At 34.3% G+C, this 25,285-nt stretch overlaps 1 protein-coding gene across 5 annotated transcripts in view; it reads left to right on the top strand.

Annotated features, from left to right (window-relative positions):
- Nucleotides 1–25,285, top strand: part of TMEM65 (transmembrane protein 65) — a 47,449-nt gene that overhangs the window by 18,282 nt on the left and 3,882 nt on the right. For 2 of the 5 annotated variants that reach the window (XM_070802489.1, XM_070802490.1), the window contains 6 exons: nt 12,102–12,197; nt 13,391–13,435; nt 16,719–16,786; nt 21,540–21,594; nt 22,478–22,520; nt 24,842–24,947. In XM_070802489.1, the coding sequence (XP_070658590.1) occupies nt 12,102–12,197; nt 13,391–13,435; nt 16,719–16,786; nt 21,540–21,594; nt 22,478–22,520; nt 24,842–24,947 (413 nt within the window). Of the gene's footprint in view, nt 1–12,101; nt 12,198–13,390; nt 13,436–16,718; nt 16,787–17,672; nt 17,699–21,539; nt 21,595–22,477; nt 22,521–24,841; nt 24,948–25,285 lie in introns of all 5 variants that reach the window. The other 3 variants (XM_070802491.1, XM_070802492.1, XR_011570556.1) reach the window with 2 other exon arrangements.

Genomic DNA, 25,285 nt, shown 5'->3' on the forward strand with positions numbered 1-25,285 from the left:
AGGGTTTATGATGTAGTCAAGGTTTGGTGACTGGTTTTATATGTATGTATGTGTATATCAGAGCAGGGATTAGTGTCAAGGCCTTTGAGTTTATTATTATTATTATTATTGATTTATTTGGCTGCACTGGGACTTACTTGCTTTGTGCAGGCTCTTAGTTGTAGTTTGTGGGATCTTAGCTACACGATCAGGGATTGAACCTGGGTCCCCCAAATTGGGAGCATGGAGTTCCAACCACTGAACCCCCAGGGATGTCCCAGCCTTTGGATTTTTAGTTCAGTGCTCTTTTCATGGTAATAAATTACTTTAGGGTTAGCAGGGGAGATTAGTGCTAGACTAGAGGGTATCCGATTTTGATGTTCTTGCAAGAGAAGATGCATGCACATCCTTCTACTCCACCATCTTGACTTCTGTGCTATGGCATGGCATCTAGTCACATCACATCATGGCAAGTAGAAGGGAAAAAATGAGCACAGTGGCAGATTTTATTTTCTTGGGTTCCAAAATCACTGCGGACTGTGACTGCAGCCACAAAGTTAAATGACGCTTGCTCCTTGGAAGAAAGGCTATGACAAACCTAGACAGTGTTTTAAAAAGCAGACATCACTTTGCCAACAAAAGGTCCATATAGCCAAAGCTGTGATTTTTCCAGTAGTCATGTACGGATGTGAGAGTTGGACCATAAACGGGGCTGAGTGCTGAAGAATTGATGCTTTTGAACTGTGGTCCTAGAAAAGACTCTTGAGAGTCCCTTGGACAGCAAGGACATCAAACCAGTCAATCCTAAAGGAGATCAACCCTGAATATGCATTGGCAAAACTGATGCTGAAACTCCAGTACTTTGGACACCTGTTGCAAAGAGCCGACTCATTGGAAAAGACCCTGATGCTGGGAAAGATTGAGGCAGGAACAGAAGGGGGCCACAGAATGAGATGTTTGAATGGCATCACCAACTCAATGGACATGCGTATGAGCAAACTCCAGGAGATAGTGAATGACAGGGAAGCCTGGCATGCTGCAGACCATGGGGTCACAAAGAGTCAGACACAACTAACTGAACAACAGCAACAACAAAGAGTATCCAGTTCTGAAACCAGCAGAAACCATGTAATTTTCCCACTCAGAAAATGTTTTATTTGGTAACTATAATAGATGAGTTGATTTCTTCCCCTCTCTTTCAACTTTGATGGATTTTTTTAATGATTTATATGAAAAAGAATGATTTCTTAGAAAAGAAAAAAAGCAATTGGAAAAGGTATTAGTATTTTAGATAATTGTGGTTTTACTTCAGTTTTGAATATTAATGCTTGACCAATGTTTTGACAGTTTTATATATTCATTGTACAATGAATATATATATATATAAATAAAATGCTGTGTTTTCCTATTAAGAATTTACTCACTGAAGAGAAGAAAAGAGGAAGAGAATCTGGGTTCTAGACACAGTTGTGTGTCCTTAAGTAAGCACTTATTAATAATGTCTCTGGACCTAAGTGGCTAAATCTTCAAAATGGAGAAATAAGTCAGTACACTACTATGTGGGCATAGTACGCATACAGGCTGGATAATTCTTCATTAGGAATGACTCTTTCTTGCATGTAGGGTGTGTAGAATCCCTAATACCAGTAGCATTTCTCAGTCATTGGTGGTGGTTTAGTCGCTAAGTTATGTCCAATTCTTTGTGACCCCATGGACGTTAACCCGCCAAGCTACTCTGTCCATTGGAGTTCCCAAGCAAGATTACTGAAGTGGGCTGCCTTTTCCTCTCTAGGAGATCTTCCCAACCCAGGGATCAAACCTGTGTCTCCTGCATTGCAGGCAGATTCTTTACCATCTGACCCATCCTCTCAGTCATTATCATATCCAAAAGCAACCCCACATTTCCCAGCATCTTCTAAGTGAGGCACCATATTGAGAACCATTGGCAGACTGTTTCTAAGGATCCTTTCAGCTCTAACATTCTGCGAAACAGTTCTTATTTCGGGAATGATTAAAAGGAGAAAAACGTAATACACTGACTGAAAAACTCTTCTCCCTCCTAATATTAAGCAGTTTTATTTTTTAAATGAATGTTTTCTAGTAATTTATGTCATCATACCCACACACATGTCAACCACTTATGATGTTCCAAGATGATTTTTTTTACTTCACTTTAAGCTTTCCATCTATAATATATTGTACCCATGTTATATATACTTAGTTATATAATTTTAAAATTTAGAGTTGTGTAGTGCTGTCTCTATACCTAAAACATAAAAGTAAGATCTGCTTTTTTAAAAAACTTGTACTGTTAGTGTACTATCTTAGCCTTTTTTAAAAAGGAAAATCATTATATATAGTAATTGTTTTCTTTGTCTGTTTTCTTTTGGCATGAAAGAAGGAAAGGAATACAGTGTCTGAGTTAAGCAGTGTATATAATTGTTCTAAATACACAACTTAGACATGAAAAAGCAACCACAGAGCAATAGTATGTTTGATTATTCTAAAAAAAAAAAAACACCTCATGAAATGACAGATACAAGAGAAATAAATTACTGTACATCTAGTATTGACTATTTTTTAGATTTGTTTTTATTTATTTGGCTGTGCCAGGTCTTAGTTGCAGTGGGTGGGATCTAGTTCCCTACAGGGAGTGAACCCTGGTCCCCTGCATTGGGAGCAAGGAGTCTTAGCCATTGGACCACCAGAGAAGTCCCAGTATTTACTATTTCTGACATGCTGCGATTCATGGGGTCACAAAGAGTTGGACACGACTGAGCGACTGAACTGAACTGAACTGAAGCCAACATTAATGAAGTTAACAAAGGTGATGATCAATTAGGCACCATCATCTTCCCGGGGCTTCCCTGGTGGCTTAGAGGGTAAAGAATTTGCCTGCAATGTGGGAGAACTGGGTTCGATCCCCTCCCTGGAGAAGGGCATGATGCCCCCACTCCAGTATTCTTGCTTGGAGAATCCCCATGGACAGAGGAGCCTGGTGGGCTACAGTCCATGGGATTGCAAAGAGTCAGACAGGACTGAATAAACATGCACATATCACCTTCCTCGTCATTAGTACTGGCCAACTCCTGTCATCTGTTGTACCACTGGACTGCCTCAGACCAGGAATTTGTTAGTCTCCCTTAAGTAAACTGCACTGAAGCCCCAGGTTGCATGCTGTGTTCCCCTGAAGTTTAGAGAGTGACAGTATTACATGATCTAAGTAAACATTTCTTTGCATGTTGCAGTAAACTTTTAAATGCTAAATAACAAAATCACACTGAAATACTTTTTTTTGGTCTCAGCTAAGGAATGTGTTTAAAAAACTCAACATCGTTTTGTAATTAATAGCCATTATTTTAAAAGACAAGACCTGTTAATTGAAATTTACAAAATTAAAAAGTTAAGTTTTTTTTAGTTTCTAAAGTATTTCAATGTTCAGTTCAGAATGTCAGGTTTTGTAAGTATATTGCTCAACCATATTAATTTATTTATTTTAAAAAATACTGTGTTGTAGCTTTATAAACCCTTTTGGTGCATGTTTGATTTTTTGGCACCTGGTATGATTTGCTTTGCTTAAATTATTTTGAACAGCATGATTTGCATTTTAAGTTTGTCTTCTTTAATGCATTATATATTTATTGTAAATTTAACCTTACCTGTTGGAACTTTTGGTTCTGTTAAAAGTCTAAGCAGTTTATGTTTGTATGTACATCTGTTCTTTTCTCTCCTAGATTATTACAAAATAATTGAGTTTTAATTAAATAATATGTCACACTGTAGTCAAGGGGTGTAGTTTTGTTTTCTAGTGAAAGTGAAAGTTGCTCGGTCATGTCAGATTCTTTGTTACCCCATGGACTGTAGCCTGCCAGGTCCTCTGTCCATGGAATTCTCCAGACCATAATACTGCAGTGGGTAGCCTTTCCCTTCTCCACGGGATCTTCCCAACCCAGGGATCAAACCCAGGTCTCCTGCATTGCAGGCAGATTCTTTCCCATCTGAGCCACCAGGGAAGCCCACCACTTTGTAAACACATTGTTTTATAGTGGAGACTAAAGAAACTATAAGTGTTCCACTTACTTTCTTCTACCAAAGTATTTTGATTTTCAGTTTAATATATATTTCTTACTAGAATGACTTACAATCCTAAAAGATATTATAGAATCGTTTGTTGATATTGGACTGAAGCTTTTTAAAACTTATTTTTATGGGAAAATATAATTAAGGAAGACCTGGACACAGCATGACTTAGTGACTGATCAACAACAACATAATCAAGGAGGGATATGCAGGTTAATTAAATTTCATAATAAACTCCTTGAACCTGTCCTATTTATTCGTTGTATTGGAATCTTTTGTCAGTTAAAGTAACTTGGCAATTGACTGGGGCTTGAAAATTTCTTTCAAGGATTTTGTTTTAATGACATTTTACCTACGTTCTGAGAGCATAAGAATATTTTTAGTAAAAGTGTAACATTAAAAAAATTAAAATGTAGCAAGATGGGAGTAATTTGGCCTACTTTTTCTGAGAGAAATTTTGTAAAATTTTAAAAATCCCTAAATTTATGCCTTTTTTGGACTCAGTAATGCCACTTAAGAATAATCTACATTAAAGAACTTTCAAGGAAACATAAGAAGATTTAGGTACAGGTTTATGTAAGTGTTATTTTTAAAGCAAAAAATAAGGATGAATAAATATCTAGTTAAGGGGATTAAACTATTGTGTATCATATAATGAAATAAAATAATATCAATGCAATTATTACCTTAAGGAGTTAAAAGGGGAAGTGTTCACCTTATAATGCTTTGTGAAAATGACAGAATACAATTTTATGTGCACTTCTGTATAGAAAAAGGGCTTCCCATGTGGCACTACTGGTAAAGAACATGCCTGCCAATGCAGGAGATGTAAGAGACCATGGGTTTGATACCTGATCGGGAAGATCCTCAGGTGGAGGAAATGGCAACCCATTCCAGTATTCTTGCCTGGAGAATTCTGTGTACAGAGGAGCCTGGTGGGCTACAGTTCATAGGGTCACAAAGTGTCGAACATGACTGAGTGACTAACACACATACAATTATGAATAAAGAATGGCTACTTAATGAAGAAATACAGTGGAGAGACTGAAGAAAACCATGTGCCAGCAACTCCATTCGCCCAGATCTAGAGTTTCCTTCTTGTGTGGCCTTCAGTGAGGGTCCTTTCAAAAATTTTCTCTCTTTTTAAAAAAATCTCTACAATTGTTCCTCATCTGTTTTTGTTACCTTGCTCTATTCTCATTTCTTCCTTTGTCTTTCTCTTTCTAATCTGATTCCCACCCCACTTCCTTTTAAGTGAATATAGTATGAAGTAATTATTTATACTTATATAGCAAAATATAAAAAGCTGCTGGATTAAATACATTTTTAATCTTGAGATAGGAGAAAAAACCCTTAATTTATGTTTCCTTCTGACTCTCTTTTGACTTTTAAATGGCAGTGACCCTCAGTTTTATATTTCCTAAATAGATAATAGTTGACCATTAAATGATGATTCTGATATACTATAATATTCCAATTCATCAAGGAAATATTTCTTTAAAAAATTGAGTATTACTTAGGTAGTAACAGTATTTTGTAAGCTACAACAGGTCTTTGCTTACTTTTTTTAATTAGAAGACTAACTGGAATTGCTCATTTTTTGTACATTCTAAAATATCAAAATTTCATTTCGTAAAAGTGAAATTGCATGTTTTAAATTGTTTTCTCTATTCTTCCTGGGTTACTAAAGCAAAACAAAAATGTTGAAAGTGTTGAAATTTTTTATATTTAAACATGCAAAGTGTTATAGTTTTCAGGATTTATAGTTAATATCTAGGGAGCTTTTAATTAAGAAAAAATTTGTTTATACATTAAAATACTTGAATATATTTATGTTCTGAAGGATAAATTAGAAGGAGAGAAAGTCCTACTTAAAATAATTTTCATTTGGTTTGGTGCAGTATAAATTAGCAATTTGTAAGAACTATCATGTCTTATTTACTTTCCTGCTAGTAAAGATTTAAATGTGAAATCAAAATGAAAAAAAATTTATGTGTAAATATTATCTCATAGACACATACAAATAATTGTCCTAACCTATATATTTCTTTGTGTGTGTGTGTCTTGTTTGGATTTTCATTATTAGTAGATCAATTCAGTCATTTTTAGCTAAAGTTTATTTGCCTTTCTGCCTGTGTACATAAGACTTTTAAGAACAAATTTCAAAAGTGCCTAACTTCTTTTACTCCTGTTCATTAATTTTAATTAAGCTTTTTATTTTGACATAATTGCAGATGCACATGCAATTGCAAGAAATAATACAGACTACCCACTTTCCCTAAAGGTGACATCTTGTAAAAACTATCATACGGTGTCACATGCAAGATATTGACATCGACAGAGTCAACATACAGAAGAGTTACAACCCCACAGGGACCCCTCTTGTTACTTTTTTTTTTTCTTTTTTAAATTAATTAATTTTAATTGGAGGCTAATTACTTTACAACATTTTAGTGGTTTTTGCCATACATTGACATGAATCAGCCATGGGTGTGCGTGTATCCCCCATCCTGAACCCCACTCCCACCTCCCTCCCTATCCCATCCCTGAGGGTCATCCCAGTTTACTGGCCCTGAGCACCCTGTCTCGTGCATCGAACCTGGACTGGCGATCTATTTCACATATGAGAATATACATGTTTCAATGCTGTTCTCTCAAATCATCCTGCCCTTGCCTTCTCCCAGAGTCCAAAAGTCTGTTCTTTACATCTGTGTCTCTTTTGCTGTCTCGCATATAGGGTCATCGTTACCATCCTTCTAAATTCCATATATATGCGTTAATATGCTAACCTATATATTTCTAAACATGAAATCCTATTAAGTACAGCTTCTTCAAACAATGAAAAATATCTGAGAAAAAGAAAAAAATAAGGAAATCTGGATGTTAGTTATTTTTGCCAGTATTGTAAATAAACACACTTTGGAAAAGCAGTTTCCATTCCGTTATCATACTGTTAAGTTATTTTTCCACTAAGCTATCATTCTGTTAAGAATTTTTCTGTCTATGTTCATGAAGGATATTGGTCTGTAGCTTTCTCTTTTTTTTGGTAATTTTTTGGTTTGATTTTATTTTTAGTACTTTTCTGACCTTATAAAATGAGTTGGGAACTATTTCTTCATTTTTTATTTTTCTGAAGGAACTTGTAAGTTTGTCTAGGGTTGGCATTTGCTTTTCTTTAAGTATTTAATAAAACTCATTAGTGAAACCATCTGGGTCTGGAGGGTTTCTTTTTTTTTAGTGTGAATGTTATGGAAAGGTGCTTGTTAACAAATTTGATTTTGCTACTAGATAGAGCTATTCAGATTTTTTGTTTCAGCTTATATCTTTTGGTAAGTTGTATTTTTCAAGGAGTTTGTTTATTTCATCTAAGTTGACTAGGTTAGCATAAAGTTATATGTAATATTCTCATTTTAATGTCTGTAGGATCTGTAGTGATGTCCCCTGTTTTATTCTTTTTTTTTTTTTTTTTTTTTCCCTGTTTTATTCTTGACATTAGTAACTTGTGTTCTCTTTCTAGGTTGGTGTACCTAAGGATTTTTTCATTTTGTTAATCTTTTCAAAGAATCAACTTTTGGTTTTTGTCTATTTCCATTATTGTTTGCTTTTTATTTCATTGATTTCAGCTGTTTTTGTTGTTATAGCCTTCTTTCTACTACTTATTTTTCATTACCTTGCTCTCTTTTTTTTCGTAGCTTTTTCAGATAGAACCATACGTTATTTATTTTAGGCCTTTCTTCTTAATATTAGTTAAAACTTAATATTAAATATTAAAACTACTTAATATTACTTAAAACTCCTCTAAGGTTTCATTGAGCTGTCCTGACAAATTTCAGTGTACTGTATTTTCATTGTGATTCATTTGAAAAATATTTTCTAATTTCCTCTTTGATTTCTTCTTTGGTCCATGTATTTAGAAGATGTTACTTAATTTCCACTTTCTTCCCTAGATATCTTATTACTATGAGTTGTATTTTGGTCAGAGAACATATTCTTTACAATTGTAATCATTAACTTATTAACACGTTTTGTGGATCAGCATGGATCAGCATATGGTCTATTTTGATAAATGTACCATCTGCACTTGAAAAGAATATGCATTCTGTAGTTGCTGAGTATGGATGTTTAAATATTAGTTGAATGGAGATGATTGGTAGTGTTGTTCAGATAATCTGTTTCTTAGTGACAATTTCCAGTAGTGTTCTATCAGTTGCTGAGAGAGAAGCTTTTGTATCTTCAAGTATGATTGTAGAAATGTTTCTTTTCCCTTTAATTCTGTCAGATTGGGCATCATGCATTTTGAAGCTCTGTTACTAGGAATAAGCAAATTGTTATTATGCCTTTTGATGCGTTGACTCTTAGCATTTTGAAATGTCCCTGGTTCTGGTAATACTCTTTGTCTTTAAGTCCACTTTATCTGCTTTTAACATCGCCTTTCCAGCTTTTGCCAACAAAGGTCCATATAGGCAAAGCTGTGGTTTTTCCAGTAGTCATGTGCAGATGTGAGAGTTGGACCATAAAGGAGGCTGAGCACCAAAGAATTGATGCTTTAGAAATGTGGTGCTGGAGAAGACTCTTGAGAGTCCCTTGGACTGCAAGGAGAGCAAACCAGTCAATGCTAAAGGAAATTAATCCTGAATATTCATTTGAAGGACTGACACTGAAGTTCCAGTACTTTGGCCACCTGATGAGAAGAGCTGACTCACTGGAAAAGACCCTGATGCTGGGAAAGATAGAAGGCAGGAGGAGAAGGGGTGACAGAGGATGAGACGGTTAGAAGGCATCAGTGACTCGATTGACATGAGTTTGAGGAAACTCCGGGAGATAGTAAAGGACAGGGAAACCTGGTGTGCTGCAGTCCATGGGGTGCAAAGAGTTGGACACTACTTAGCAACTGAACAACAACTCCAGCCTTAGGGGCTTTCCAGGTGGTAAAGAATCCACCTGCTACTGCAGGAGACACAAGAGATGCACGTTTGATCCCTGGGTCAGGAAGATCCCCTGGAGGAGGATATGGGAACCACTCCAGTATTCTTGCCTGGGAAATCCCATAGACAGAGGAGCCTGGAGAGCCACAGTCCATGGGGTCACAAAGAGTCAGATGTGACTGAGCGACTAAGCACAGCACTGCAGCAGCTCCAGTCTTAGAAGCTTATTGTTTGTATAATATGTCTTATGCCATTTATTTACTTTTAATCTATTAAAGTGTAATTCTTGCAGATATCATATAGTTGGGTCTTGCCTTTTTATCTGTTTTAACAACCTCTGCCTTTTAATTGGAGAAGGCAATGGCAACCCACTCCAGTGTTCTTGCCTGGAGAATCCCAGGGATGGGGGAGCCTGGTAGGCTGCCGTCTCTGGGGTCACACAGAGTCAGACACAACTGAAGCGACTTAGCAGCAGCAGCCTTTTAATTGGATTGTTTAGTCCTTTAACATCAAAAGTAGTTATTGATAGAGTTGTAAGTAGGTTTACTATTTTACTGTTTGGTTTCTGCTTGTGCCTCTTCTTTTCTTCTGTTCTCATTTCCTGTGTTCTTTTGACTTAATATTTTTTGCAATCCCCTTCACAAAATTATTTATTTAGCTTTTTAACTGTATCCTTAATGCATTTTGTCTGTATGTATAATTGCTCTGCTAAGTCACTTCAGTCGTGTCTGACTCTGTGCGACCCCATAGACGGCAGCCCACCAGGCTCCCTGTCCCTGGGATTCTCCAGGCAAGAGCATTGGAGTGGGTTACCATTTCCTTCTCCAATGCATGAAAGTGAAAAGTGAAAGTGAAGTCGCTCAGTCGTGCCCGACTCTTAGAGACCCCATGGACTGCAGCCCACCAGGCTCCTCTGTCCATGGGATTTTCCAGGCAAGAGTACTAGAGTGGGGTGCCATTGCCTTCTCTAGGAATTGCAAGTAGGCATCCTTGAACTCTACAGACTGCTTAGAGCTAATTCTACTTAGAACCTTGTACCACATCACATACATTGTGGAAACATTGCAACCACATTTCCAAATTGGTCCATTTGTGACCTCCTTCATCCTTTATGCTTTGATGTCAAATGTATTATATCTACATACATTATAAACTCCACATGGCAGTGTTGGAATTTTTGGACAATCAGGTTTATTTAATTTACTAGGGAGAAAGAAGTCTTTGATATTTACTCAGTATTTACCATTCCTGATGCTCTTCATTCTTTTTATTTTCTATTTTACCTTAAGCTGGGATTTCTGTGGTTTTCCCTGCACAGGCGTGTTTCACACAGAAGCCATATGTTTGAACTGAATGTATATCAGAATTTAAGGCCCCTCCTTTCTGACTCTGCTCTTTTCTCTCACTTTGCAGTGGCTTTGGTTACCTTGCACCTTGCCCAATGCTTCTTTAGGCCAGAAAGGCTGCAGGTTTTTGTTTTTTTTTTTTAAAGAATGGATTAGGCCAAAAGCTTCATAAAGTGGGTAACTCACTTAGTTCCATTCTTCCTTGTAATTGTTGATTCCTTTCCACAATCAACATGCTTTTTGGTCATTTTCCAGGGCTCTCAAATATTTATTTATAGTTGTAGTTGTTCTGTATAGGATTGGTCTGATTGAAGATAATTCAGCCTATACTGGAAGTAGAACCAGGACTTTTTAAGCTAAAAATGGTTGGAAAATATGGTGTGGTAATGTACAATCTTTGGAGAAGGAAGTGGCAACCCACTCCAGTGTTCTTGCCTGGAGAATCCCAGGGACGGAGGAGCCTGGCAGGCTACAGTTCATGGGGTCACAAGAGTTGGATACGACTTTGTGACTAGATCAATGTACAATCTTAAGAGTCTTCTTATTTTAAAATATTTAGAAAAAGAGAGAAATTATGATGCATGTAATGCACACGCACACTGAAACAGAAAGAACTAGTTTTTCTAACTCCAGTCCACTTAATACAACATTAGATTGGAGTACATTTCCATGTAAATGTACGTAGTTTACCGTGTATCAGAAGAAAAAATTTAAGGTTAAGATATGTATGTAGGGATATAAAGCTTTGGGATTTATTATGATTATTTTCAAGGGGATTATATTAGCTCCCCTCGCATTTTAAAATTGGTACAGACTGCTGAAATCTTGGGCTTATTTCATAGGTTGAGTTTTATTGTGTGTTATACACCTAATGTTTTTTCACTTCTGATATATATTTGTCTTCTTTCCGTTAATGTAGTAAAGAAGATAGAGTGTCAGTTTATGAGTCACAATTTTTGATGGATACTTTCCAATAAAATTTCCACTTTCTAGGAAATGTTCCTTTCCTGTTTCCTCTTGTTACTCCTTGGGTTCTTTATAATGCAGGAGGCAAAACTCTATGCTTTGATTTTGCTTTAACCTCTGTGCCAGTGGTGTTCCTCCCTGCTGTGTCTCCTTTACTTTGTATTATTTTCTTTTTCTCTGTCTTTTAAAAAGAGTTATTTTTCATTACCTTCGATTTTTTAATCCTTGTAAGTACTTAGAAAGACAGATTAGTAATATTGCTTACATTATTTGATTTTTTCCCCCCTCATTACTTTTTACACATTATACATTTGCCTAGCTCTTATCCTTTCATCCTAGGAGTTGTAAAATATTTTAAAATACTTTGGAAAGATGGTAACAATAACCCTGTGTACGAGACAGCAAAAGAGACACTGATGTATAGAACAGTCTTATGGACTCTGTGAGAGAGGGAGAGGGTGGGAAGATTTGGGAAAATGGCATTGAAACATGTATAATATCATGTATGAAACGTGTCGCCAGTCCAGGTTTGATGCACGATACTGGATGCTTTGGGCTGGTGCACTGGGACGACCCAGAGGGATGGTATGGGGAGGGAGGAGGGAGGAGGGTTCAGGATGGGGAACACATGTATACCTGTGGCGGATTCATTTCGATATTTGGCAAAACTAATACAATATTGTAAAGTTTAAAAATAAAATAAAAAAAATACTTTGCTCAGTATGTAGAGAATTTGAAGAAGTAAAAGCAAGGACTCTATATTATTCTCATTACATTGGGAAGGTCCTGCTTGTTGAATTTTTAGGTATTTCAAGATGTTCCAGTCAACTGACAAGGACTTCTCCTCACAGTGTCAGAACTGTAGTGATGATGAGAGTAATGCAACTAGGAAATAGTTCTGGTATGTAACCACTTTTGCATGTTTACTTCACCAGAAAACTCTGTGGAGTACAGTGGTATCTTATATTCCTTGTTAAAAGTTTGGGAAACTATTCGCATGCTTTCAAAGTAGATTTTCAGGTAATAGTACTAGTTAAAGATTATATTCTAAGCAGGTATAAAATACTGCAAAGTTTTAGGATATCTTCATTTCTTTACTGTCCTAGAAAAGGAAAAACAAAACGTAAACTTGCATTCTTAGAACTTTCTTAATAATCCAGTAATTGCCTAAACCCTAGGTTTTAGCACATTTCTTATTATAAAGTCATTATGTTACTATATGCTTTTTTAGTAAAATAACATTTACAAATATGCCATACTCCTTTTTATGTAGCTTATTGATGGAGATTCATTGGCTTTTCACTCTTTAAAAACTAAACTCTTCAGTTCTTATGTTGTCATAGATCATAAATAAATATTTTAGAAAATATATATCCAGTTTATAATGTATTTCTTTGGACACTTTGGTTATACTAGATCTTTATTGCAGAGCAACCTATGGTTTGGGTTCTTTTGTATAGTATAACAGTTAATTCTGTTGGATTGAATGAGGATAAAGAAGGTGGAATTCTCTGCCATTTTACTGTAACTTACTCTTATACAAATGATGAGTTGGTTATTGTTATGAGATAAATAGCATTTTTGTAATTGTTAATTTTTAGATTTAATGATGGCACTTGAATATACTTTGATATAATATATACTTGAGAAAACTTTCTGTGTTTATTATGACATATAAGTAATGTTATATTTGGTGAATCACACCCTACTCTCTGGGGTCATTTTGTTGTGTAAATGTTCTTTATTGTCCAGTAGTATAGCTTTCAAAACTCAAAATATTCAGTATATTATCAAGGGATATTAATTAGTCTCATTATCTTACAAAAACCCCAAAATAAGTGATTTGCCCAGGGATATAGGGTCATAGTAGGCCTGTAACTAAAGCTGAATTTGTTTTTCTAGCCTTGTAATTTAATCTATACCAAGAAATATTTCCTGTATGGATAACTTTGGTTCATTCACCTAAAGATAATTTATGAATAAACTCTGATGTTCTCTCATTTTTTAATTCTGCTAGTGTTTTCTTCATTCTAATAAAAAAGAAATCATGCTATAGTAACTAATTCTTGACCACACCCTCTCTTTCCCCTTCAGAAAAGTTGGAAGCTCAACCACCAACCCCAGGACAGCTGAGATATGGTAATGGTTCTATAATTATTTGTGCATCTGTCTTTTGGGCTTGAAATAACTATGTTATTCATTAATAGTACAGAAGGGTTAATAAATTAATTCATTCCAGATAAAATAGATTATCCTATTTATTATGCTAAAGCAAAAGGTTTGTAAACTTAGTTTAAAACATAATATTATGGAATTTCTAAGATTGTTAACCATGTCTATCAGTGTTTACATTTTGTTACCATCTAGAGATAGAATTATAGTAGAAGTTTTCTTAGTTCCCGGGAAAAAGGATATGTTTACTTCAGTTTGGATTTAAGTTGGATTATTTCAGAACTAGAATTTCTAAACTATTTTCTTTGGTGGAGAAAATGCTCTGACTTGTTTCTAATAATGAAGAAAGTAAAGTTCATTTTAAGCCACCCCAGAGAAGAACCTTATAATGCTGCTGGTCTGCTTTCTTTACTGTATTATGATTGGAATAACTGTTCAAGGGCTAACACCAAAGTAATGTAAAACAGTTTAGGGTCTTATTATAAAGACAATGGAAGAAGAGAAGTATTTAACAGTGCAGTGAATTTGAATGGTTGTAAATTAAAGCTAAATATTAGATATGGTTTACTAATAACTGCTGAGTTATAGAGTAATATTTTCCAAAGGAAACTGAAGAAATCACAAATTGGTAGTCTGTCATTATATACTGGAGAGCAGACATATGATTAAAATTTAGTAGCTAGTTCCTTTTTTTCTCTCAGAGGTAGAATATAATTTATCTTAGAAATCAGTAGCTTTTCCCAGGTATCAAAACAATTTAAGAATTCTTTAAGATTTTTCTTTCCTTGGTAATCTTTTCTGATACTTCTAGGCTGGATTAATATACTCTAAGTCCATAACACTGTATAATGCTATCACCATTTAGGGGCTCATATTGAAGTTAACTATATGGCTCTGTTATCGTTCCCAGACTTCTTGAGGGCTGGAATCAACTATCTCTGTATCTCAAGTGCCCAACGGAGTGTTCAGTACATGTTATGTAATTTTTTGAAATTTATATTTTTCCTTTGGGTTGAAAATAAATTTTTATTTATGGGATACATTTATTTACATCTAAACATCAAAACATGATATATTTTACAGTTGCAGGAAATTATTATAGCAATGTAGCAACATGCTTTGGTTTTACTGACCAAGTTTCTACTAAGATAACTATTAGCTTAATCTTAGTTTTGTAATCTTGACATCTAATTTTAAGATGATTATAACTAGCTAGAGAAGGCAATGGAATCCCACTCCAGTACTCTTGCCTGGAAAATCCCGTGGACGGAGGAGCCTGGTGGGCTCCAGTCCATGGGGTCGCTAAGAGTCCGGCACGACTGAGTGACTTCACTTTCACTGTTCACTTTCCTGCATGGGAGAAGGAAATGGCAATCCACTCCAGTGTTCTTGCCTGGAGAATCCCAGAGACAGGGGAGCCTGGTGGGCTGCCGTCTATGGGGTCACACAGAGTCAGACACGACTGAAGCGACTTAGCTTAGCAGTATAACTAGCTGGTTTTAGACATGTCATCAGATTAACCCCAAAATGGATAATAATTCCAAAAGTTTCATATTTTACCATATTTACTTTTCAAAGATGATTGAGAAGGTGTTTGGGCATCTTCTCTCCATGTATATATATATCTAAGTAGTAGCTCTCTCTTCACTGTAAATGTTCCATATAGTGAACTATTAGAATTTCATTATACTCCTTTGACTTACCAATTTGTAGTATTTTTTGAAATTCTATATGTATTTTAGAAGCTGATTATTATAAAATTTTGAATGTCTGGTCATTAAGCACCTGGACCTAGGCAAAAAGTTGAAGAATTAAGACAGCCCTTTAATGAAGAAACCCTGTTTCACTAATGTCATTTGATTTTTTATTATCTTTTAAAACAATATACTTTATAATTAAAAAGATGCTGCTTTTTACCTGGGACATTCTTATGTGGTAGCAAGAACTTTGAAATGACCTAGAATATATACCATTTTCCCCCTTGCTTCTTAGTCTTTGATAGTGCTTGTGGGTAGAAATATTTCTTGTTTTACTGTTTATTAGCCTTCTCTTATTGGTGCAGAACTCAACCATAGTAGTATCAAATTTTCATAACTTCTAGATTATATTTTAATTGTACTTTCTGTGGACTTAACTGCATTAAAAGAAGAAAGATGTAAAGTCACTAAACACATAACTAACCAGTTGGTTTAAGGGACTATTTTTTGATGTGGTATAAAACTAAATGCTTTGATGCCTATTTTTAAAAAGCCCTCAGTTGAGTGGATGTTGACTATACCTTGGCAGATTTATAGAGTAATTAGAATAAAGTCTTAACTATGCTCAGCTTTTAATCTGTTTCACAGTCTTCCCTTAATTGTCTTAGTTTGGAATTTTCTTCCTTTCCAAGGTAGATGTCCTCAACTTAATTAACTAATGTTTGTTGAGCATCTACTATGCACTAGGTATTCTGCAATGTGCTGAAGATGCAAATAGGAAAAAAAGATGAAGCTAAATATATTTTTAAAATAGACATTAGCTCTTCCTAGTTACATTTCTGTTTTCTCAGGTCATCCAGATTATGTACAGATTATGTAGACAAGGTATGGTGTGCTTTTGGTAGGAAGAGGCCAAGTTACATTTTTATTTAAATCAAATATTGTTTGTTTTAGTTTGTGAAAGCAGTCAGGGATACTGATGTGTTGAGGAAGGAAAGAGGATTTTGAATCCAGATGTCTAATAAAAATGACATAATCACATTTCCCTAACAGTGTTTAAAAAATTGTTTGATAAAGTAAATGTGACCAGATAACTTCCCTGAAATTTGATTCAGGGAAGTTTGATTTTTTATTATTTCTAGTATGGAGATCAATTTTATGATATCAGTCTTTAGGTATAAGAGAGAAAAAGATTGATGTCAATAGATATTTAACAGGTAAAATATGGTACTCATAATATGTATTTATTTATTTGTTCTGTCATTAACTGTACGTAATTTGTACACGTGTGTGTGTTGCCAATAAGAAAACACAAAAGCCTACACAATTAATTTTACATGTTATGTGTTTTTTATTTTGTTTTTTCCCCATTATAGCTTCTACCAAGTATATAAACATAGCAGAAGCAGAATCTTTTGGCTGTGGGAAATGGAAAGCAAATTCCAAAACTTAAATCATATCTACTTATGAGACTTTAACCATATGATCTGTTTTTTGTCATTTTAAATTATAGAAATCTTAAAATATATTTTTCTGTTTTTGATGTTTTTCAGTATTCATCCACAATGCGATACCTTTCATAGGGTTTGGCTTTTTGGATAATGCAATTATGATTGTTGCAGTAAGTTCTTTCAACCCTTCTATTTTGAATTAATAAAGAAATGTGGTCTAAATTTTCCTTATAATTTATATATTATAGTTGTAAAGCTTTAGTTAACATAATGAATAAGACTATTTTTAGCTGTATTTCATGTTAATTAGATTGTAGCTCTATTTTAAGGCATTATATCTATTAATCATCAAGACTTTTGGTAAAGCATTGACAATAATAAACAGATATTTATTGAGTATATTATTCTGTTCTAGTTTCAACATTCTTATTAAATAAAAAAGTTTGTAAAATTTTCTGATGTTCTCTAATTTTATCAGCAGTTCTCATATGTGTATGTTATTAATTAGTTCCTTGTCCAGTTTTGCCATACAAAAAATATTTACAAGAGTGTTTTGATATTTAGTCTATCCATTTAACTCAAAGATGATTTAAGTTTCAATTCAGGGTACTGTAAATGATAAGGCCTTCAGTCTTTGTTCCATCACAGTGTTAAAAATTCTCTTTTGCTGGAGTCATTTTCATTTAAGGTTGTTTCTTAAAGGTATTGTTTAATCGTAGGAATGGTCAATTGACCTTTCATACTCTTCTATGACATCTTTTGTCAATATATACCAATTTTGGGTCTAGATTATAAAGTCATGATGAAAATACACGTCCATCATTAGTCCACGAGGAAAATGCAGGTCTTCTGAAGCTGCCTAGTTCTGTATCCAGTTCTCCTCATTGACTCAAAGTTTTAAAAAGTCTAAAAATTATAAATATTGTGTAGGAAACTACTCAAAAAAAAAAAAAAGGGGGTGATTTTAGGATTATCGAATATGAGGAAAAAATAGTTGAGAGATGCCAGGGTTTTTTTTTTTTAATTTGTCATTGTTTGTTTTGTTTTTTGTTTCAGTGTTTTGACGGTCACATATACTATAGGTGGGTAGAAATAGAATATTTGGTTTTAAAATAGGGATGAAAGTATAGTTTACATTGTATAGATTATAAAATTTGCTTGAAGACTATCTAAAATTGGTTCGCTCAAGAATGGTTTTCTTTGCTATATAGTCTTACTTTATGTCCAGATTGATGGGGATCAGATATCCAGAAATTCTAGCCGTTCAGCTGGTTGAGGAAACACAAGGTTTATACGTCAGGAAGGTATCTCGCTTGGTAAACAGTCATAGAAGATACTGTAGCATGCACATAATTTGAAAGTGATCAGCACCCATTGGATGGATAATTCTTGAGCAGAGTAGTCTGGTAAGAGCATCTAAAATATAATTTCAAAATGCTAGCTTTTTGGCTGATAATGATAATTTCCTAATATGTATACAAGAATCAAGTTGATTAATTTATATATCTGTGAATAAAAGAAACTTTTTCAACCATGTCATACTACCTTTTCTGAAGTAAACCTTTAGTAAGCCTTGAGTTGGTTAGATTATTTAAATTGTTAGTGTAAATGAAGTCTAATTTTATTTACTATTTATAGAAAAAAACACTATGATTAACTTATAAACTGTCATTTAAGACTTGGTGTATTCCTGAATAGATTGGATTAAAGCTTCTCTGTTACAATTTTACACTCAGTATTTTAATTCTGTATTGATAGCAGGTATCCCCTCATTCTACCATCTTAAAAATCTTTTTTTTTTTTGCCTCAGTTGAGCAAACCTTAGATATTCAAATGATGAAAGGCTATCCTAAAGGGAAGTGTTGAGATGATATATTTTGCTTAAAGAGAGAGGGCAGGGAGATTTTGAAGAGGGAGCAGAATAGGGAAACTGGGTAGTTTCTTAGATCCTGAATAAGACCTTCACAGTATGGTCTTGGGGCTTCCCTGGTAGCTCAGCTGTTAAAGAAACTGCCTGCAGTACAGAAGATCCCTGTTTGATTCCTGGGTTGGAAAGATCCCCTGGAGAAGGGAATGGCTACCCACTCCAATATTCTGGCTTGGAGATTCCATGGACTGTATAGTCCACGGGGTCGCAAACAGTCAGACATGACTGAGTGACTTTCACTTTCATCAACTTTCAGTATGGTCTTACTATTTCTTTGAAATAAATATCTCAAGTAATTGATGTGTTGTGCTTAGTCGCTCATTTGTGCCCAACTCTATAACCCAATGGACTGCAGCCCGCCAGGCTCCTCTGTTCATGAGGATTCTCCAGGCAAGAATACTGGAGTGGGTTCCCATGCCCTCCTCCAAGGGATCTTCCCAAACCAGGGATTGAACCCTGGTCTCAATCAATGCAGGTAGATACTTTACCATCTGAACCACCAAGGAAGCCCAAGAATACTGGAGTGGGTAGCCTATCCCTTCTCCAGTGGGTCTTCCCAACCCAGGAATTGAACTGGAGTCTCCCACATTGCAGGCAGATTTTTTATCAGCTGAGCTACCAGGAAAGCCCCAAGAAACAGATATCTGTGTTTAAATACAGATACCAATTAAGACAGAACAACTACAGCCACATTCTAAAGTCAAATTATTGTAATGTTCCTATCTTGTGTTACTCAGGCCTGTGTCTTATTGTTAGTGTGACTAGAGTGGACTGTTTTTCTAGGCCTGAGATGATTGACTCTAACTCAGTAAAATTTGTTTTTCTGGTTTATGTTGAAATCCAGTTTCACAGACATCACCAATTTTTAATTTATATAGTACTGAAATAAGTATGTAAACTACTGGCTTAAAACTGATTAAGAGTAAAAGGTGTGTTAAAATAGCCTGTGATAATTGCAGAATAATTCAGAAACAGTTAAATTTTCCAGAGAGACTTTTTTAATAGACTGCTAAGACTAAAAATCTATAAATAATATAACTATAGAATCTATGAAAAGGAAAATAAGTGAACATTGTTATCTTAAGAATGTTTTTCACCTTTTTTTGTTAAACACTAATTGCCATTATAGGATAGCTGTGACTGTTTGAAGATAGTAAGTTAAGAAAACATTCTTTTTAATGTTTAATTTTTAACTGATTCTTTTTTTTGTATCGTGTCATTTGATATTTTTCCTGTTAGGTATACTCTCTTGATTGCTACCCTAATTGCGATCATGTAAACAAATTCCTATATAACTTCTCGTAGTAGATTTGACCTTTATTCTTGGCTGCTGTTCATACTAAGCTTTTAATTTCATAGTTTTTTTTTAATTTTTGTGTTGTTGGATTGCTTATTATAACTTATATTTTAGTGAGTGGGGGGCAGAATTCTTCTTACAATTTAATTAGGATAGACTTGATTAGAATTCTAGAATAGATGAATAAGATTGAGGTGATGAACCAAGTACAACTTTAAGACAACTAGTACTAGGTTTATTTATAATTTCTACCCTACCTGTTAACACGAAATTTGATGTTAATATGGGGAAAAGGAAAAGAGGAGAGATTTTATTGCCTTCAAACCAACTTTGACTTTACATGAAGCTTTTCATGCTGTTAGAAGCATCTTCAGGTTTCTTAAATTCAACCAAGTGATTAAGCATGTAAATGCTTTATAAATACATGTGTTGGCAGACACATTCATTTTAGGTAATTTCCAATGAGTCGTTGCTGTTAAAGGTGCTGTATTTATTTTTTGTACATTGTAGCTGTCGGGTGCTTCTTTCCTATATTAATACTCCACTGTTTTTTCATCCATGTATAAAGATATTTCTTTGTGCCTGTTTTCTTTTTCTTCAGAAATCTGTTTCTTTGTGTTCCTTTACAACCTTGTAACTTTAATGCCTGGGAGACCTTTACATCAGGCTATTTGGTCCATACTCTATAGGAATTATATTTGAAAGGAGTGGAATCAAAAGGCCTAGGGGAAGGAAAATTGAGGAAGTTAAATTTAACTTCTCTTCAGTTTTGTAAATAATTGAGTAATGCAATATAACTGTATACCAGATAAGGCATCTCTTTTGTTTTTCCTCAACAAATACTGAAATTTGTAGGGTGTTTTTTTTTCCCTCCACAAGTATCATTGGGATTTAAAAAATTTTTTTAGAAATTTTCAACCATCAATATTTAAGAGAACTTTTGAAAAGTCCATTTTTGGCAGCATTGCATAAGGGTTAGAACTGAATTAGCACAATAGATTCTAGGATTTCTTTTTTTTATGTAGTAACCCATCAGAATCATTTAATCTTCAGTTCCGTATCTTTAAAAGTAGAAGTGAAAATATGAGCCCTTGTTTTCTTTAGAGGGAGTCTTAAACTCTCAATAAGTAAATTCAATGGAGCTTCATTTTTGCTGTATCTTTATTGTATTAAATGCTGTTGTTGCTTGTAAATGAATTATATAGGCTCATTATCTAGTGATTAAAGAGTTAAATGTTTTAAGGATAATTTTTGAAGTCTGATTTTTTGGGTCCTTAGAAACTGGTCTAGTCTTTTACATCTTTTATAAGGTAAATACCAATAGTATATAATTATATCATTCAGAATTTAAAATTTAGGTGAGTTGGTTATCTTTGTGTTCAAAAGCATTAAAGCACCTTTCCATAGTAGGAAAATATAAATTCTAGATTATTAATGATGAATTGTATTGTTCTGTGTGTTGCTATTTTTTATTTTTATGAAGGCTTAATTGTAATGAATAAAATATTGATGTTATTTCTGCATGAATGCATATATGTAATAAATAAGTGATTTGCTATAGTATATGCATATTTATGTATATTATATATATAAATTTGCTGTAATAAAATTGTTTTATCTGTTTTAATTAATGCTTTACTATTTTATAGCCACTTCAGTTTTAATTTGTAAGATTAATTTCTTTGTAATTGTTTTTCAGGGAACCCATATTGAATTGTCTATTGGAATTATTTTGGGAATTTCAACTATGGCAGGTATTTAATAATAGTAGTGTAATTATTCCATTGTCTGTATATTTATGAAACATTTTAGTAGGTTAAGTATAGAAGAGGATACTTCATTTGAATGAATTTATTCACTGAGATGTCTGTCATTAATAGTTTATCTCCTTAATCCTGTCCTTTTAATTTTTAATTTGGTAAATGTAGTATGCATTTTTCTGAGAATGTTTGGGTACTTTATGTTAGTTAATGAGTAACAGTAATCTGCTATATTGATTGTGTTAAAAAAATTTTTTTCTCTTAATTCAGTGTTACCCTAAAACCTTCCTACCCATTTCTCTATCAAATTATTTATTTTCAAGCTGGGAAGAAAAATCAAGGAAGGAAACACAAGATCAAAAATCTGATTTAGTTCTGTCTCCTTCTTTCCCCACAAATACCACTCTACTCTTCATGATGGTGAAATTTGGGAACAATTCTGTGTTACGTTACTATGGAACATGTGAAGTAGATGAGTAACGAAAGAGGCATTTCTCTCCTTGATTTTCTTGAATGTCATTAGCTGTACTTTACTCTTTAACTTTCAAGTATCCAAATTCCCTTAAATATTATCTGAAAGTTGAACTACAGAATGTTATGCAAATTTTTTAATATTGAAACCAAAATGGAAACTGGCTGCCACATCAGAAAAAAAAAAACTACTAATTGATGGAGGTAGAAGACTATAATCTCAGATCTCTATTTTGAGATCTTGAAATTCAGAGCTATCCAATGAGTTATTTTGGATATAGTCATTGTAGCTTAGAAAGGTGGTAACTCTTCCAGACCAGTGCTTTATTGATTACCTGGTGATCTACTATAGTGATTTTTCTGACTTTTATGTAGTAATTCACTTGTCCATTTTTCATTTTTTTAGCTGCTGCTTTGGGAAACCTTGTGTCAGATTTAGCTGGTCTTGGGTAGGTTCACTTGTGCATGTGTATACTTACTCTCTATTCTCCATTTTCCTTTAATTGGGAAGGATTTTGAAAAGGGACATTTATTTTTGCATGTGTGTTTTAGAACTAAATTTTTAAAATTAATGTTTCTAAATCAGCAGCACTAAATGTTTGGTGTACATCAAATATAGATGCCTAGCTCACATCTCAGTCTTGCAGAATTAGTGTCTCTAGGGATGGGGCCCTGACATTTGAGTTTAAGAATCTTCTCAAGCAATTCTGATATGTGTAAATTTTTTTCTAAAACTACCGTAAGGTAAGCAGAGTTGAATTTTTCATGTCCCGAAATGTTTATATGTATTTTATAAATATTTCTAGGGATGAGACAGGACTAAAAGTAAGAAACCCTATCATTATTTCATACCCCACCCCGTCCTCCCACTAAGTCCAAAGATAAGAAATATGGCTCAAATGTGAGGACACTGACTGGGCATGTTTTCTAGAGAGAGGAATTTTCAAAGCGAATAATGACCAAAGCATACATGACTTGGCTAGTTTTTGCTCTTTTTATTCCATGTGGCAAGAAGGAATGATGAAACAAACTGAGGGCGCCTACTCAGAAAAGGCCAGCTTTCTCTCTTTCTGTTTTTACATTTTCTCTTCTAAGCAGCAGATGGCCTGGGCTGCTTCCTGAGCTTGGGGAAACCTAGGAAGTATGAATTAGACAGAGTTGGCATTAATTATTGTGATAAACATACTCTGTCTTGCTCAGTCTTTGGTTCTGTTTCTTCCTTTTTTTTTTTTTTTTGGTTCATTTTGATGGTAAGTTTTGAGATTTGAATTTGGGTCTGGGAGCAGTCTACTTAGCCCTATAATCTAGGGAAAGGCAGCTTTATACATGATCTAACTCTGTATATTAGACATCTGCACTTGAGTATGGGGCCAGAGCTACTGTTCAAAACACAGTTTCTTTGTTCTGGGCCAAAGCAGAAATTTTGTAACCTGGAATTTCTGATGTAAACCTGTAGTGATATTATCTCTTAAACATTCCATTTCCCAGTTTCCAACATTAAGGTTTATAATGATAATATTATAGATTTGTTGGGACTCTTCCACCTAAGAACTATCTCTCCTCTGCCTTAAAATACCATTATGTAGTAAATACCACATTTTATCAATCTTAGTTGCATAGGTTTTTAGAACTTAACATATCTAATGTTGGGATCCATCTTATAATTGATGGTATGCATAATTTAATTGGCAAATTTTTTTCTTTATTCCAGTTCTTTAAGTAAGACTGTATCCAATAAGCAATGGCCACTTAGAAGATACTTGAAATTGCCCTGAAAATTATAGGCTGTTTTTCTTAGTATATCAGTATGATAAATTTTAAGAAAACTTTTTTTCTGGTGACAGTTATTAAATTATATGTTAAAGTGCTTTGCTTTTGAATTTGGAATAAATGCATTAATTGTAATTGTAAAATTTTTATATACCTTAAATTGTTCTTTTTAAAGTAATGGTAGAGAGTAATTACTCTTAAGTCAGTTAATTTACCTGTGTATTAAATATGTCAATCTGGAAAATTTTAAACCAAATATATGTATATACAATAAAGATGAAAATTGTAAAAGAAAGTTTACACCATTTCTGGAGTATACAGATATAAAATTATCTTTGTTATAGTCATGAGTTTTTCATATGTGAGAACATAGTTTTTCATATGTGTCTCTTTAAAAACTTATATTCTGTCCTCTTTTTTTTTTTTTTTATAAATTTATTTTAATTGGAGGCTAATTACTTTACAATATTTTAGTGGTTTTTGCCATACATTGACATGAATCAGCCATAGGTGTGCATGTGTTCCCCATCCTGAACCCTCCTCCCACCTCCCTCCCCATCCCATCCCTCAGGGTCATACCAGTGCACCAGCCCTGAGCACCCTGTCTCATGCATCAAACCTGGACTGGCGATCTGTTTCACATATGATGAGATACATGTTTCAATGCTATTCTCTCAAATCATCCCACCCTTGCCTTCTCCCACGGAGTCCAAAAGTCTGTTCTTTACATCTGTGTCTCTTTTGCTGACTCGCATATAGGGTTGGATGGCATCACCAACTCAATGGACATGGGTGTGGGTGGACTCCAGGAGTTGGTGATGGACAGGGAGGCCTGGCGTGCTGCAGTCCATGGGGTCGCAAAGAGTTGGACACGACTAAGCGACTGAACTGAACTGATATAGGATCATCGTTACCATCTTTCTAAATTCCATATATATGCGTTAATATACTGTATTGGTGTTTTTCTTTCTGACTTACTTGTCCTCTTGTATTTTTAAAGACTTGCAGGCTATGTTGAAGCTTTGGCTTCCAGGTTAGGCCTATCAATTCCTGATCTCTCACCAAAGCAAGTTGACATGTGGCAAACACGTGTTAGTTCACATTTGGTGAGTACTTTGTGTGGTTTATGATAATGAATTTGGGTAGCCAGAACAAGACACTGTATATAATTCAGTCCCTTGAGAAATTTGAGATTAAAACTGAGTGGAGTTTTTAACAAAAACTGTCCAAACCTTAGTAGGTTTCAGAAAAACTAATCATTGACTTTTTTTGTAGGCATACTTGAAAAAGATTTTTGAAAAAATCTTTATATGATTCAGTTACTGTTGAGGAGTATCAGTTATGTGCTGAGACTGAAGGACATAAAATGAGTAATAAACTATAGTTCTTTTTGAGGATTGTGTAGGTAAAGAATCAGACATATTAAACAAATTATAATTTAGTG

This window comes from Bos indicus, chromosome 14 (genome assembly GCF_029378745.1).
Source record: "Bos indicus isolate NIAB-ARS_2022 breed Sahiwal x Tharparkar chromosome 14, NIAB-ARS_B.indTharparkar_mat_pri_1.0, whole genome shotgun sequence".
In the NCBI taxonomy this organism is placed as follows: Eukaryota; Metazoa; Chordata; class Mammalia; order Artiodactyla; family Bovidae; genus Bos; species Bos indicus.